This window comes from Halichoeres trimaculatus, unplaced genomic scaffold (assembly GCF_033239565.1).
Source record: "Halichoeres trimaculatus isolate MK-OKI-2021-1 unplaced genomic scaffold, fHalTri1.1 fHalTri1_scaffold_21, whole genome shotgun sequence".
Lineage (NCBI taxonomy): Eukaryota > Metazoa > Chordata > Actinopteri > Labriformes > Labridae > Halichoeres > Halichoeres trimaculatus.
This window is the reverse complement of record NW_027437199.1, coordinates 18,849,377-18,865,749: the sequence shown is the minus strand read 5'-3', so window position 1 is coordinate 18,865,749 and position 16,373 is coordinate 18,849,377. Positions and strand designations below refer to the sequence as shown.

Below are 16,373 nucleotides of genomic sequence, written 5' to 3'. Positions count from 1 at the left end.
GAATTCAAGACTTTTTAAGACTCTTTAAGACTTTTCAAGGATGTGCAGACACCCTGTTGTTTAATGACTGGACGTGCATACGGGCCCTGGTGTGATTCTTAATCTCTTTTCACATTTAATTGTATTCATTCATAAATGAGTCACAAAAAGAGCATTTTCACCTTTGTACACATAGAGGAGCAAGGACCCTCAGGCTTGGGCATCTCTTCAGGGTCTTCAGTCGGGGTGTCCAACTGAGCGGACTAAAAACCAAAACACAGAAAATAATTTTATTTCAGGCATAAAATAAATTGTAGATAAAGCAAAGATTGTTGTGAAGAGAAACTAGTTTCAGCTCCAGGCTAACAAGTTTGAGTGGAAAACTCAGCTGCAGTCAAGGCAACTGTGTTTCCACCTACATTTGTTAGCTCATAAAAGTAACGTAATCTAAACTCATCTCACATGACTCATTATACTAAACATAGGCTTTCTTTTACGTCTTCTGTGTTCATTGACATTATTTAGCTTTAGTACAGTGAGTGCGGGAGTTAAGGGACCAAACAGGAGTTGTTATGGTTACAGAAGGTATAAATAATACTACTTAACAAGAAATAAACACATACAACAGTAGTTTTTCTTGCCTCGTCCTGCAGTTTGAACTCAGAAAGCAGCTCCTCGCTGCAGATGCTGTTGATAAATTCTCTTTCTATTGAAGGAAAATCATCAAAAGTGGGTGCAAAAAAGATGTTTCTGTAGCTGGTGGGTGCTGCTATTTTATTCAGCTCATCAATGTCTGCATTAGAAACTCCAACCGCAAGCACGCTGACCCCTACAGAGATACAGATTTTACAGCATGAAAATGGTTAAAAGGAAATAAAATACGATTCCATATTTTGCTAAGATGAATCAGAAAACTTCAAAATGTTTTACTGACCCAGAGCACGTGCAATTCTGGATGGTGGTGCTACATTATCCTGAGCTCTGCCGTCTGTAATAAGAACCAAGATATGGGCCACATCCTGCCTCATCCCCAGAGACTCCTGAAACAGCTCCTGCAGAACGTAGCTGATGCCTTTTCCTGAGGGTATACAAAGGTATGAAGGCAAGTTAATTAAACTTTGCTGATGATGCCGGGAGACGAATTCTATGTCACGGCGAGGGACTGTTTTGAGCCGCTGTGGTGACGTCGCCAGCTGTGTGTCACTTGTAATGGAGTTTAAGTGATGTAAGCCCTCAATCAAAGTTTGTATCTATGACAGTTGGGTAACACAGAACAGATGACTCACAAGCTTCTAATTTGTTATATAGATAAACTGTGACCACTTAGGTTCAACGATTCAAAGTGCTAATTGTTGTGTGCAAAGTAAGAAACATGTTTTTCTGTTCAATGAAGTTCTTTCTTTGCTGTCTTCAATGAATGCCAACAATAAAATGTAAATGATAATAATAAAAATATATACAAGTATACAAAAAGTCCATAAATAAGGCAGGTGAAGTGGGTCATTACTTTGTATGGTTCATTTGTTGGTCATGGACACCAAACTGGTTTTATCTTCAGTGATATTTTTACTACTTTTTCTCCTGTGTTTGTCTGGAGATCCTACATGTAACCATGGCTGCATTGACTACATGTGAAATCAGCTGTTATCAGCTTGTAGCATGTCAATGCTAACTGGTGCAAGGCCTTGTGTTTCCCCACAAGGTTAGGAGAAGGTGGTGAGGACAACGTGCTGGTTCTCAGGGGTGAGCTAAGAAGTGACAACATCGACCTGTCCTGCCATCCATCGTTACTGGGAACATAAGATCTATCTCCAATAAAATGGACAAGCTAGCTGTGCTAACCCAGCAACAGAGAGAATACCAGAAGGCACAGTAGCATCATGCTATTCACAGACATGGCTAACGGAGCTAACATCAGACACCAACGCCACATTGGAGGAACTTCACCTGCTGTGAGCAGACAGGATCTAGGAGACAGAGACTGAACAGACTGCTGAAGAAGCTCAGTCCTGGACCCTGTGGAGGTGGAGACTGGCTGAACTGGAAAATGATGGACAAGCTGTCATCATCTATTTTCTTATGGACCTTTTTGCACCTTCTATACACTTTCTTACTTTTTTTTTCTTGGTTGCTGCTGTGACTTCTCCCGAATTTCCCCTTGGGAATAAATAAAGTCTATTCTATTCTATTCTATTCTATTCTATTCAAAATTGTGAATGTAAAGATCACCTAAATGATTGTTTCATTAAAATCTGACGCCCATAGAAAATATTAATAAAACTCTAGTAAAAATAAGAGAAATGGTGTAATTTTTTAACATTTTTTTTCACATTTATCAAAGTATTCAGTGTAACACACCTGTTCTGGTGTTTCCCCCCACATAGCGTAGAGCTCTGACCGCCCTGAGCACAGAGTTTCTGTCTTTGAAGTCATTCAGACGAAACTCGATCCGAGGCTCATCACTGTAATGAACCACAGCTATCTGCAGAGAGATAAATGTGGAAAACACATCATCAACAATTGATGAAACTTAAAGAAAAATGAGTATCTTATCACAACTACTGGTACACAAAAGTCCTGCACGGGTTAAAATCTTTATTGCTGTGTGCACAAGTTATCAATTGTGTGCTGTAGCTATGATGTCGCACACATGGATAGCACTTTTACCATGAAAATAAGATTGATTGATCATATAAAGTAGGACTAATTGCATATAAACATATTGGACACACTCCTCAACTCTGCCCACAGGGGAGGCTAATGTTTCAAACAAATACCAGCCTCAGTGTCACACTCATGCGTAAATAAACAGTATTTATGCAATTAAAGAAGAAAATTAGAGGCTAATAATGACATTAAGTCATAGCAGATAGGGTTGGGTTAATTATAGTCGACATTAATGAAAAGCTCAATCATTCACTCTGCTATATTTGCACAGAGTTGATAAAAAAAGATGAATAACTTGTGTACAGAATGTAAAAAATAATAACATCGTCCCTGCTTTATCAAGCTGAAGAAATAAAATTGAGTGATCTTCTTTTTTTGCTGAGGGACTGACCTGTGTGACCTCAGAACTGATAGTAGGGAAGTAAGTGGCCACTCGGAATATGAAGTCCTTCATCTTGTTGAAGTTGTCCACCCCGATGCTTGAGGACTCATCCACCAGGAACACTATGTCTGCTTTGGTCTTACTACAAGCTGTGGAAAAAAAAAATAAAACACAGCGCCCCTTACATAACGTCACAGCTGAAAGCAGCATGCATGTTGTAGAAATGAACTCTGGGATACCTGGTTTCTGTGAAGCTGTCTGTGCACTGACTGTCGTCAATTTCTGGGATGTAACTCCTGTCTCTTTGGCCTCAGTGACACTTTTTTGAGGCTTCTTGGTGGTGATGAGTTTGGTTGGTGGGACAGCTATAGGGTGCCTGGTGGATCTGATGGTTGTCTGAGTGATGGTGGTTTTGCTGATGGAGGCCGTGGTGCTGCGAGGGGCCACAGTGACGGGTACAGACTTGACTGTCACTGGTGGAGTATCTGGTCCCACTGAGACGCACAAAGCCAAAGCACAAGAGGGGAAGACAACCAAGTTCAAACTACGTTAGGAGGTAAGAAGGTATTAAAGGAATGGAAGAAGAAGAAATGAATGATGCATCTGCTACTTGCTAATAACAGCATTTATAATTGGTGCAATCAATAAGCCTTTAGCAGTAGCACTGTCAATCAACCCACCATTCATAACCCACCACCTGTAGCATACACAATGTCTAATGAAGGTTTGATTCACATTGTATTATAATTTGATTCAAAGCTTATTATTGCACTGCAGGTTCATAACCCCGAATGAACTTTCACAAGATGAGTGATAAGTTTTATGTCTTAAATTTTAAGTATTGAGCGAATAGTGGTGTTGTTTTTATGTGAAGTAATTTTTTTGTAAGTTAAGATACCGTGTGTTTGATGCTTGGTTTAAATACTTTTTTACATGGATGGGTAGGGATGGGTACCGAATTAGGTACTTTTATAGGTACCAGCCGAATTATGTCAAAAGTACCAGGTAAAACCAATAGGTACCATGTTTAGTGCATCCTTGTGAGTGGAAGAGTAGGCTGTTTTCCATGCTGGACATGAACACAGCATTGTAAGGTTATATATTGAAGAATAAATATGTTAAATTGAAACATTTGAGTACCGGTACCGGTTGCCAGGTACCAGGCATTGGTACCGTATTGTTTCAAATGTGAAAGGTAATCATCCCTATGGATGAGGCATTTACGTTATCTGTATGCATTGTGTATTGAATTAAAAATGCCTTTTTAACTCTGATAACATAATAAATTGTGTTTTCTTTGTGAATTTTAGTTTCACTTTTATCAGGGAAAAACAAACAAACAGCCTGGACGATGTGTTCGCACACTGATCATTTTAAAATATCTGTTTGTTTGTTTGTTTTTTTTTACAAAATGCTTCAATGTTTGAACATAAAGAAGATAATCATTTGTCTTACACTTTATTAACAGCCTCTAAATTATGTATTATGGGCTTATAAATTAGATCATGCTGCTTTAAATGCTTAGATTGTTGGCGAAGTTATTAAACCCAGATCTTTCTGGGAGTCTCTGAGCTGATTGGTTCATTAAAGCCTACCTTGTTTCTGGTGTGTGTCAGTTTTTATTTTGTAGTTCTGTCTTTTTGTGTTGTTTTCAGTTTTACTTCCTGTCTTGGCGTCGTCTTGTTGATTGTTCATCCTGCCCTGATTGTTTCCAGCTGTGCCCCTTACCTTGTGTGTATTTAGTTTCTTTGGTTGTTTTTCAAACCACATGTGAATGTAGTTTGTAGTAAACACTGCATATGACCTACTGCTTTTGCATGTAGTGTGTAGCCTGACTGTTCAGTTGGGTCTGTTTTGTAGCATACTACTCTGGTTTTCAGTTTTGGAAGGTGGAGCTACAGCTGATGATTTTTTTGTACCTTTATTATACATGTACAAAACAAACTATGGGTAGATCATGACATTTTAGTAATTGTGTTATTGCGTTGAATTTTTATTTTTACAGCTGATGGAAAAAAAACTTCCATATAATCCACATATGGTTAAAAAAAGGTAATTAGTGGTTTATATGGGCTTTAATGAAATTGTAAAAGGAAACAACTATTTTAAAACTAAAAGTGACAAGATTGTGTTTCTTTCTTATCGCTTCACTTTTATCTCACTGACTCTCACTCAAGTGTTGTTGTACTGTAGTTGTAATGCTGACTCATTCCAGTAGATGGCGGTAATTCACCAAAACCTGCCACCCATGTAGACAAAAAGCATTAGATCCAGTCAATTGCTGAGTTTTTGTTCCTGTATTTTTGTAGTTTTGTGCTCCAGCCTTTGCTTTTATTTTGGGTTGTACTTTTTTTTCTTTCAAATAAATCTCTTTGATTTTGCTACCTTTACTAGAGTATTGCATCTGTGTTCAGACTATGAGCTTGTCACTGTATCCCTCCCTTCTCTCTGATAACTTATAAAAACTGTTATAGAGCTCCTTGAATGTGCTTATGCCACTCTATATGTGGTGGATTTATAGAAAGTGTTTGTCATAAAGCAGCAGGAAACAGATTCTTTCATGTAAAGAAATTCTGCTGCATGAGTGAAATCTTACATATCTTCTGGTACACGGTGCTGATCGGTCCCTCCACCTCTCCATACAATGGTCTGATGGTGAAAATGTAAGTCCTTCCATACAGCAGGTCAGTTATCTTGTAGGAGCTGAAGCCAGGGCCCAGAGTCTCTGTTTTAGTGTCCAACACTGAAAACAGACACAGAGAAAAGTTTGATGTAGCTGTGCTACTCTTACTTCAGAAGTTATTAGAGTAACATGTTTCAATACTTTTGAGAAATGCTGTGTTCAAAGCCCGTCTGCTTGTGGAGTAATTTCCAAAGCAGACACACTAACAACCACACTGACAAGTTATTTAATTCAACACAGCAAAGCAAATAACTTTTTATCAAATAAACAGACATTTTCTACCAAAGCTCATCTGTATGCTAAACATGGGTATTAGCTTCCAGAGCTGTTCCTGTCCTACTTCCTTTTTCAGCAAAGGGTGACAAAGCTGAGACTTATTACACAATACAATAATGAATCTTTTCTCATACAAGAAAAAAAAGAAAGAAACAAAACAAAAAGAACCCAAAATAGTTAAAAAGTACCATCACCATGTATTTAGACGTGATCAAAACAGAAATTAGTTTCTGGAACCAGGATGAAAGTGCTGAAGACTTGGCAACAAACTTTGACTGAAAAATTAGTAAGAATGTAAATGGACTCTGAATTAACAGCAAAACCCAGACCAGGTTCTACACAGACCTGATATGTGCCTCCATGAGAGTAGATATCCAGATACACCAGCCACACGGGTCCAGTTCAGAACAGTGCTGCTGTCCGTTGTGTTTAAAGCAACAAAGTCGTTCACTTTTGGGAGATCCACTGAAATAAAAACACATGTATGGTTAAAAAATATTTTGAGTATATCAATACTTGTGTTTTCCAACATTTTACCTTAGAATACTTCAGCACCATTCAAACTAATGAGGAAACTATTGCAAAATTACCTGTTGAATGTGGCTGATGGGTAAAATATATCTCAGAAGTTGTCAGAAAAGGATTATGTTGTTGCTGACTCTTGAGTTTAGCTCCAAAGTTTTACTCTAAAGTCTCCAGATGTTTCTGAGGTTGAGAGTTAAATCTACTGAGGCTTACATTAGATTCTACAAAACTGGTTTCAATGTCAGTTTTTGCCAGTTTGCAGGGTAGAGAAATATGCCATGAATAAGGTAGGAAGTCCAGACATAATCTGTCCCTCTTAGCTGGAGCTGTGAAGTTATCCTCCTGACATCACTGATGGCTACCCATCACGCTGTTCATTTTCATCTCTGCTTCAGCACGACGGCATGACTCACAGGTTCGTGCAGTGACCAGGACCGGGCTCCCCTCCCTGTTTCCCACCATGGAAGACACCTGGATCTTATAGGCTGAGCTCTCCCGCAGGTTCTTGATGGTGAAGGTGGTGGAAGCAGCGGATACCACATGGGATTTCTCATCTCCACCTAGAAATAAAAATACATACCACATGAGGACATTATGAACCAATTTGATGGTGAACTAATTTAAAGTAAAAGTGAGAGGCAAGGGTTGAACCACTCTTTGAAAAGAAGTATAGAAAGGGGAAAAAAAATGAAAAACAAAATGATGTTGAACTGGCGCTCAATTTCAACTTCTGTGCACTAACTTAGTCTTCGTTTTTATTGTTGAGGATACAAAATGAACCGACAAAGATTGAAAATTTCTATTAAATCAAGTTTTAATCAAACACAAAAAGTTTTTTCAGCAGAGAGGGGGGTTATTATTCAAGAGGCGACCTCAACCTGAAGATATTTTACGCTTGAACAATATTGAGAGTAAAAGGATCATAATATGGCGGGTAATTAGCTTTATGGGAAAATTTGTATTCTGAGCTCAAAGAAAGACGAAGTTCAAAGCTGTTACAGCTTTCCATTCAGCCCCCTGAACATTTCTGAGAAATATTTCAGTGAAAAACAGTTTCTTAACTTGTTGTTTTTTTAATTAAATGAAACAAACGCCGCCTAAAAAGTAGCTTGTGCCATTGCTAACTTTAAGTTGTAGTGACGCAGATTATATTCTTCATCAACAGCGACAGCTTCGTTGCAAATGAGGCTTACGCTATTTCTCAAAGTTAGCGCTAAAAGTACAAACTTACCAGTGCATTCTTCATTAAAGCTTTTCTGCATCAACTTTTCTGAGCTTCGAAACGGAGGTTTTAAACAGCCACTCAAATATAAAACCTAAAAATATTTTTATCGCCCTCTTGTGGCTTGACGCAGTACTGGTAACATGAGTCTCTTTACACTGACAAATACTTAAAAAGAAAATACATTTCGGACAAATAATAATACATCAAACAAAAATATAAATGTAGGATAGAATATTGATATTATTCATTAAATTGAGAGCATCTAGCCCTTACAGAGTCAGCTGAAAAAAATAAATAAATAAATAAAAATGGCCCTCGGACAAATGTTGTTGGTGATCCCGGTGTTGTTTGTTACTGTAATGATTGATGCACATTTTTTCTTAACCATTAACACTTTGACTATGTTCATTTGTGTTTATAGTATGTAAAGAAAAATGGGTAATAGGATAAAATACATCTTTCCTTCACCCTATTCCCTCGCTAACATTCACAGTCTGTTTTGAATATGTCAGCAGGCATCTAAGTTTGTTTTCTGTTTATTATTGTTTTAATTTTTTAACTATAATAATGTACTTTAATGTACCTGTATTTTTTCATGTAGCCTACTGTTTCTTTTTAAAAATAGAACAAAATCAAATTAAACTCAGCCAATCAAAATCAACTTTGGAAACGTGCTTTGCAATTCTTTAATAGTACAGTTAACCATTTCAAGTATGTGTGAGAGTAATCCTGTAAAAGCACACAGAGGTCATGGTAGCTGTAGTCCGTTACCCAGAAAAGGGATCCAGGAGATTTTGTACCCAGATGCTCCAGCTGATTTCTTCCAGGACAGGGTGAAGGAGTTTACCCCAATGTCAACAACCTTCACCTCCTTCACGACCGCGATAGGCTCAGAGCCTGAGACAGCAGCTATATAACAAAACAACATAACATGTAATGTGGAGTGTTATTTTATTTCTAACAACTTTATCTCAGCTTTGCATGAGAGCATTTAAAATCTAAGGATGGCCTGGTTTGTCTTAAGATAAATTTAAGAAAAATCAAAACAAACTGTGAGACATCATGGCTGTTCTGTACCTGTGAGCTGGGATAGGGAGATTTCTGGCCCTTCGGAGTTACCGTACACTGCACAGATTGTAATTGTGTAGGTGGATTGAGGGTTCAGGTCTTCAATACGATGGAAAAGGACACTGCGGTCCAGGTAACGGGACTGAGGACTGCTGTCACCTGGAAGCAAAGAGGAACAAAATACAGATATACACAATGATATTACCAACAGAGCAGGGATAACAAGCCACTTCCTACAATCCTGTCTTCTTTTCTCGAAATTAAGTTCATATAGAAGCTTTGAAGGGCAGAAAATAAAGTTTGTCCAATCACATAAAATTTTATGTGGCAAAGATAGAAGTTTCACCTGTGGTCCAAGTGAGTTTATACTCTGTTGCCCCAACAATGGGGCTCCACTCAACATCTATGGAGGAACTGGTGTAGGACGTCACCTTGAAGTTTGAAACATACCCCAAAGGAGCTGAAAGAGAAGAAGATGTTACATGAAGATGGCTGTTTTTGTACTTTATGTTATCGGTTGTATTTGAACTCTTGAGAGATAAAACAGAAAATAAAGCCAATAAAATATTCCTGTTGTTCCTTTTTTATTTTTACTCTCACAGTTACAAACATTGTGGTGTGAGAGCTGCACGGTAGAGCTCATCACAAGTTTCTGCTCAAGTTTTTCTCAATCTTGTGTTTGAGCAGCTTGAATCAGCTGATAGTCTTGTACTTGCTGGCTTCCAGTAGAGAACTAATTTTTGTCTGTTGCAGTGCTGCTGAAGTGCTTTCAAAAGTTTGCAAAACCCTTGAAACAACACATACAAGGGTTTACACATGCAGCAGAGCCAGATATTAGCCACAGCTAACAAAAATACAGTAATATACAGCATCAAAATTGGGAATTTTAAGACTACAGTTAGGAAGTGTGGTGTTCACCTAGGTTCATACTGATTAAACTCAAATCTAGGCCAGTGTCTGTCCAATCATAGTTAAATTTATGGCATTTACATATGCAGGGATTATTTGTTTTATGATTTTTAAATTGAGATTGATTATCATTTTCTATTATTTTATTTTTTTGTCAAAAGGGGAAACTTTTTTTTTCACGTGTGAGGTGCATTTTTATCTTATTTCTATTTATTTATTTATTCATTTTAATTTTTTATTATTTATTTATTTATCTTATTTATTCATTTATTTTATTTATTTATTTTTTATTTAATTTGATTTTATTTATTTTATTTTATTTTATTTTTTGTTTTATTTTATTTATTTATTTATTTATTTATTTATTTATTTATTTATTTATTTATTTATTTATTTTATTTTATTTTATTATTTTTTTGGGGGGGGGGGGTGTCTAACTATGGTCCCTTAAATAGTCTGTAGACATCAACATCATTATTCAGTTTTTTCACATGGTCTGGTGTTAAAGTAAGTGAACTAAAAATTGCAAAATTTGGAAATATATCAAAGAATCCCGATGAAATCAAATCAGGACCCCAAAAATTGTACAAATATTAAATTGGAAGAAAAGCATGTTGTTCCAGCCATAATAAAGGGAAAAAATGAACCTGAAGTAAAAAAAAATCAGGTTTCTTGTTTAGTTTTTTTTGTACAAGGACATTATCTGTACTTTAAAAAACTCAACATACAAATTTAGCATCATCTCCATCTTTTAGTATCTTGAAATAAGACATTTTCCCAGACTTTTCAGGTGAATGTGGCTCATATTTAGTCTAATAAGACAATTTTACAACAAATAAAACATAAACACTTGCCTAGATTTTCCGTTTGGTAGTGAAGTAACACAGATGATGAAGATCTAACATCATTGACCTCGAAGCTAAACCTGAGGGGAAAACATGTTGGTTGTTTGTACTCACAGGTTTTGAAGGTAGCACTGATCCCAGGCCCCAACACAGGTCCAAACAGCACGTACAGAGTCAGGACATACTCAGTATCATGGGCTACGTTCTTCACTTGGTACTCTGTGGTGCTGCTGTTTAGAGCCAACTGCCTGGGCCTGTCCCGGCCAACAAACTCTGGATGCAACAAAAACAGTCACAGTGTGATCAAATCAGTCTCTCTTTTCATTTATTATTCCTCTCTGTCCTGGTTTAACTGTCATCTCTGGCACAGCATCACAGCCTCAAACTCTGAAAACAACATTTGTGTTACATCAAAAACGGGTCCCCATGCCACCTGTCACATCCTGCCTGTTATAAAGCAGAGGCATTTCAAAGGCTCCTGTCAAGCCAACATCAGAAAAACCTGGACAAGCATCCAGATAAAAGAAAATGCTCGGTATCTGAAGCTAGCTGCAGATTGAAACTGTCAGGTTATATTGTTCTGCAAGTTTTTTCAGACATTGTTAAAATGCAAAAGTTGACAGATTTATCACGAGAGCATCAGAATCTTTGGGCGTCTAAAAGAGAGACAAGGTGGTGGGGTAAATCACCTGGTGTGGGTCCCCATGCAAGCCTGTATCCTGTGGCTCCAGGGACGCTGTTCCACGAGATGACAGCAGCATTGGTGCTCACACCAGACACCTTCAAAGTCTGCACCGCACTGCTTTCCACTGGAAGAAAGACCGAGACAGAAAGCTTTTAACCTCCCTTTGCTTTCTTCGTTGTGTATTTTTGTAGCTCTCAGCAAACATCTGATTACATGTTTTGATTGTAGAGGTGGTGACGGGTCCTTCAGTGTCTCCAAAGATAGGGTTAATGGTGATGGTGTACTCTGAGCCGGGGTTCATGCCCTGAATCATGTAAAAATTAAAGGTGTCTCCAAGGTTAATGTTCTCTATGTGACCATCTGGAGGACGCAGAGAAAAAAAGGGAGATTGGCGTTAAATATTCAGTGCTCATGAGGAATATTTCTCTGTGATGTTACATTTTGTGGCTTTTTTGGACAAAAAACAAGGGTGTTTTTTTTTTTTTGTACCTTGGGCTGCCCATGTCAGACGGTATCCTGTTGCACCCTTAACTGGTGCCCACCTCGCCTGGACAGTGTCTGTTGTGGCATTTTGGACGAGGAACTGCTTTACTGGAACAAGCTTTACTGTGGAGCACAAACACAGATTTAAAGTCGCTAGCCAGAGAAAGAGAGAGGTTGATTTAATCCAATTTTGAGAGAGAAAAGATGATAAAATAAACTATTGTACTTAAGTATAACAAATTATTATGACAGAATTCTTAATTGCAAGTGAGACAAAGAGATTAATGAGTCTTACTGGATGTTATTGACGTGATGATGGTATTTTTTTCTAGAACAACACCGCCCTCTTGTGGCCATCTAACGGTACTACAATACACTCTTTGTAATTTTGTTTTCCTTGACCAAGGAGATTACGTTTTTGGGAGGGTTTGTCTGTTTGTTTGTCTGTGAACAACATAACTCAACAAGTAACAAACGGATCTTGATGAAATTGTCAGGAAATGTTCAAAATAAGATGAGGAAGAAGTGATTAAGTTTTGGAGGTGATCTGGATCACCGTCTTGATCCAGGACTTTTTTAAAGGATTCTTTATCATTGTGAGATAGGGCCAATTTCACCATTGCTGAACAATATAAGACAAGGTCATCATAATTTCTGACAGATGTAAAAGTACGATCCAGATCCTGGTGATATTCTGGATTCTAAGATCTGGAATATAAAACATGTACTGGGTCATCATAATTTTCAACACTGTAAGGAAACAAATTATCATACAAACCTGCAACTAACACCAAATTGTAGCAGACAGTCTGCTGAAAGGGAGTATAACATTAAAGTAGGACTAAAGTGTTGGTGACAATCACAATATGCTTAGTGGAGGTCTGTGCTCTCTGAGTGCTTTTCTAGTTTTATCATGAAACAACTCAGCTAACTAATTATGCACTTACATGTTTTTCCTACTGTTGAGACGGGTTCACTCGGTCCCTGAGGATACACAGCATAAATACTGATGATGTACTTTTTATCCTCCTCTAGGCTGTCAATCACATGAGAGAAGGTATCTCCAGGAAGGAGGTGTTCATAGGTGTATCCAGGTCGGTTTGCTTAAGAACAAAAGAAAAACAGGAGAATTAATCACAAAAACAGTTTTTTGTATGCTTCATGTTTATTATTCAGAGTGGTAAATTCAACATCCTTAAATCCTCCAATTTTTTTAATTCTTAAATTTGTATTATCAAAAAATAAATTAATTTAATTATTGATTAATTAATATATTTTTTATTGATTAATTGATTAATTAATTTATTTATTTCTCACTTTATTTATTTATTTCAAAGATATTGTATCTTTGAATACTAAAAAAAAAAAAGATCCTTTTTAAACAGCCTGAAATGTGTCTGAAAACTCATATAAAAACACTCTGTGGTTTAACTTTTGCCTACTTCTTGGGATGAAGATTTTAAATCCTTCAAGTTTCCCTAAAGGAGGCGTCCAGCCCAGGCGCAGAGAGAACAAACCCTCCTCAATGACACGGAAGTTTGACACCTGAGACAAAGGAGCTGAAAGACAGAGATGTATAGAGTAAAATCCAAATGTTTTCATACTTAAAAAAAAAATACATGGCTGATGTTTGGCACTCACTGGTCTGGACGGTGATGGTCGCTGAGTCCCCAATGAGGCTGGGGTAGATGGCGTACACTGTGAGAGAATATTCTGTTTTAGGACTCAGATCTGTCACAACTGTGCTGCTCACATCCGCTTTCAAATCGATCTGTCACATACAAAGAAGAAGAGAGGAATATGAGAGCAGTGACTGTGTGAGCACAACAGAACCAAAAAGCAAAAAGTAAAGAGAGACATCATCACTCAAGGACACTCCGGAGTCATTTCCAAAACAAATGTCTGCCACAGTGAACCATCAGCATCCGTATGCCTGTCTGAAAAGTCTGTTCAAACGTTCCTTTTTTAGTTTGTCGAAATTAAGCAGCTGTTGTGCCTCATAACATAATGCAAAAACAAATATATTCCCCTTTCGGTTACATAATTTCTCGTCTCTGTGAAGGGTAAAACTGCAGCATTATCATGAAGAAACACATGTATACAAGCACAAATTAAGATTCATGCTGACACCACTGTTCATGTTGATCCCATTAATTCACTCTGTCGAGGGCTTTGGAGAGCAGCACAGATGGAGCAGCACAAATAGCTGAGGCTGCGATGAGGGATGACTCAGTAAATTCTGGTTCAGTGCTGGTCACAGAGGGGACTTGCAGTTTTTGGAGAAAAGATGTCCTGAGTAGGGGTTTTAGCTCCCTTGAGTGCTGAATTTATAGAACAGTGGATGTTTTCTTTGGAAGGAAAATGTCAGACCTTCTTATTGTTCCAAAATCATTTATGAAACAGCAACACAATGAAGCTTCCCAAAGTCACCGGCTAAAACAGTGGATAGATATCAGATACCACTGACTGAGACTCATAAAACAGGGTTTATTAAGTTTCTTTTTCATATGTATTGTGCTTTTTGCTCTTTTAGTTGACTGCAAAAAAAAAAACTGAAATCTCGTCAAGTGTTTTTGTCTTATTTTCAGTAGAAAATGTCTTTGTAGACTTAATATGAACCACATTCACAGTTGCCAGGCACCACCACATTGTGGCTGCCTGTTGCAGCAGCTCTCTCTTCTTTGCGCGTTTCTTGCAATTTTTTCATCTCTCTTTCATCATCTTTGTATTTGGTGATATTTTTACTATTTTTGCTCCTGTGTTTGTCTGGAGACCCTACATGTAACCGTGGCTGCATTGTTGACATGTGAAATCAGCTGTTAGCAGCCTGTAGCATGTCAATGCTAACTGGTGCAAGGCCTGATGTTTCCCACAAGGTGAGAAGAAGGAGGTAAGGATGATGTGCTGGTTCTCAGGTGTGAGCTAAGACGTGATGACATGGACCTGTCCTTCCATCTATTGTTATTGAGAACATAAGATCTATCTCCAATAAAATGGACAAGCTAGCTGTACTAACCCAGCAACAAAGGGAATACCAGAGGGAACAGACTGAACAGACTGCTGAAGAAGCTCAGTCCTGGACCCTGTGGAGGTGGAGGCTGCCTGAACTGGACAATGATGAACAAGCTGTCATCATCTATTTTCTTATGGACCTTTTTGCACTTTCTATTCTTACTTTTGTTTTCTTGATTGCTGCTGTGACTCCTGAATTTCCCCTTGGGGATAAATAAAGTATTTCTATTTCATTTCTATTCACCTGACCAGTCCAGGAAATGTCCGATATTGGCTCATATTTAGTCTGAAAGGCAGTAACTACTGAAAATAAGACCAAAAAAAAAAACACTTGATAAGATTTCATTTTTTGCAGTGTAGAGACCTGGCTTCATTTGCAGGAAACAGAAAGTGGATTGCATCAACGCCTCAGTCCTGAACTGTTTTTTTCTCTATGTGAAATCAGATCCAAGGTAAGCTAAGGTACATGCAACCAGGAGCAGAGACCCTGAGGAACAGGCCCAGAGCTCACTGGAGAGATTACATGCCTGCTTTTGAATCCCAGGGGAGAAGCTGGGAAATCTTACAGGGGAGAAGGATGACTGGTTTGACTTGTTAAGCCTTCTGTTACCACAGCCCATCCTCAGATAGGTGTGAGAAAACGAATGGATGGGAGGTTGATTTCTTACCTGTCTCTGCTGTTGGGAGAGGAGGTGTCCCCGAGAGCTGAGAGGGGTCACCAGGAGACGATATCCTGTGACATCACTTGTGGCCTGAGTCCATGTCAGTCTGAGGGAACTGTGGGCTACTTCGCTGACCTGCAGGTCCCTGGGACCCACCACAGGCTCTTTAACTTGAATTCAAAATAATACACAGCAAACTTAGAATATTTACCTTTGTAAAGCTGATTTGATATCAAATTCATCACTAAACAAACGTAAGATTTTTAGATTTAAAGGATTTTTTTTCATTCTGTGTGTGATAATATCAGCTCATCAGCTCACCTGGCTGGGAGGTTTTCACAGGACGAGGTGGCTCAGATGCAGAAAAACACACCCTGCGAGACAGCTTGGGAAGGATGGTGTTGAGGAGAGAGTAGTCCGTGCCCAGCAGTAGGTGCTCCTCATGAGGCTCTGACACAATCCTCCTCAGCTCGGACTCATCAGATCCCCAAACACCTGATCGCAGGATCACAAAGAAAGACACAACTTCACTTCTTGCTATAGTTCATTAAAATAAAAAAGAATTAAAAAACAAAACACAGACTTTAATATGTCGTGAATTTTACAGGATGTGTGAGAATTCATAGAAGATGATTTAGAAGTATGTAACTGTACATGTGCTGTCTTTGCTACACAGACTCCACAGGCAAATGCGTTTTGCTCCGTCACACAAGACGCATGTGGAGCTTCTCTGTGGGAGTGATAAACGAGAGGAACAGACCTCAGTGTCAGAGGTGCGGATGGGGGACACCGAATCGCCTAATGAAAAATGGCTGCAATTAGCACACCGCCGGCTAATGAGCTGTAATTATTGCAGCACTCCCAGCTGAGAGGGGTAAGTTGTGGATGTTTGTGTGAAGGGGAGAAAGGGTAAGACTGGTGTGCGTGTGTAGTTGTACATAACCTGTAGTGTGTGAGGAGAGGAAGAGGTGT

General features: G+C 38.4%; 1 protein-coding gene across 1 annotated transcript in view; it reads right to left on the bottom strand.

Moving 5' to 3' along the window:
- The window catches only part of col7a1l (collagen type VII alpha 1-like), a 78,120-nt gene that overhangs the window by 51,589 nt on the left and 10,158 nt on the right, over positions 1 to 16,373 (bottom strand). The window contains exons 5-25 of the mRNA XM_074697943.1: positions 15,723 to 15,896; positions 15,408 to 15,571; positions 13,369 to 13,498; positions 13,170 to 13,286; positions 12,675 to 12,830; positions 11,734 to 11,850; positions 11,458 to 11,604; positions 11,249 to 11,368; positions 10,674 to 10,832; positions 9,152 to 9,265; positions 8,815 to 8,964; positions 8,509 to 8,646; positions 6,926 to 7,072; positions 6,333 to 6,452; positions 5,625 to 5,771; positions 3,268 to 3,522; positions 3,038 to 3,177; positions 2,338 to 2,461; positions 914 to 1,057; positions 621 to 808; positions 162 to 242 (exon numbers count right to left, since the gene is read on the bottom strand). Of these exons, the coding sequence (XP_074554044.1) occupies positions 162 to 242; positions 621 to 808; positions 914 to 1,057; positions 2,338 to 2,461; positions 3,038 to 3,177; positions 3,268 to 3,522; positions 5,625 to 5,771; positions 6,333 to 6,452; positions 6,926 to 7,072; positions 8,509 to 8,646; positions 8,815 to 8,964; positions 9,152 to 9,265; positions 10,674 to 10,832; positions 11,249 to 11,368; positions 11,458 to 11,604; positions 11,734 to 11,850; positions 12,675 to 12,830; positions 13,170 to 13,286; positions 13,369 to 13,498; positions 15,408 to 15,571; positions 15,723 to 15,896 (3,032 nt within the window). The remainder of the gene's footprint in view (positions 1 to 161; positions 243 to 620; positions 809 to 913; positions 1,058 to 2,337; positions 2,462 to 3,037; positions 3,178 to 3,267; positions 3,523 to 5,624; positions 5,772 to 6,332; positions 6,453 to 6,925; positions 7,073 to 8,508; positions 8,647 to 8,814; positions 8,965 to 9,151; positions 9,266 to 10,673; positions 10,833 to 11,248; positions 11,369 to 11,457; positions 11,605 to 11,733; positions 11,851 to 12,674; positions 12,831 to 13,169; positions 13,287 to 13,368; positions 13,499 to 15,407; positions 15,572 to 15,722; positions 15,897 to 16,373) is intronic.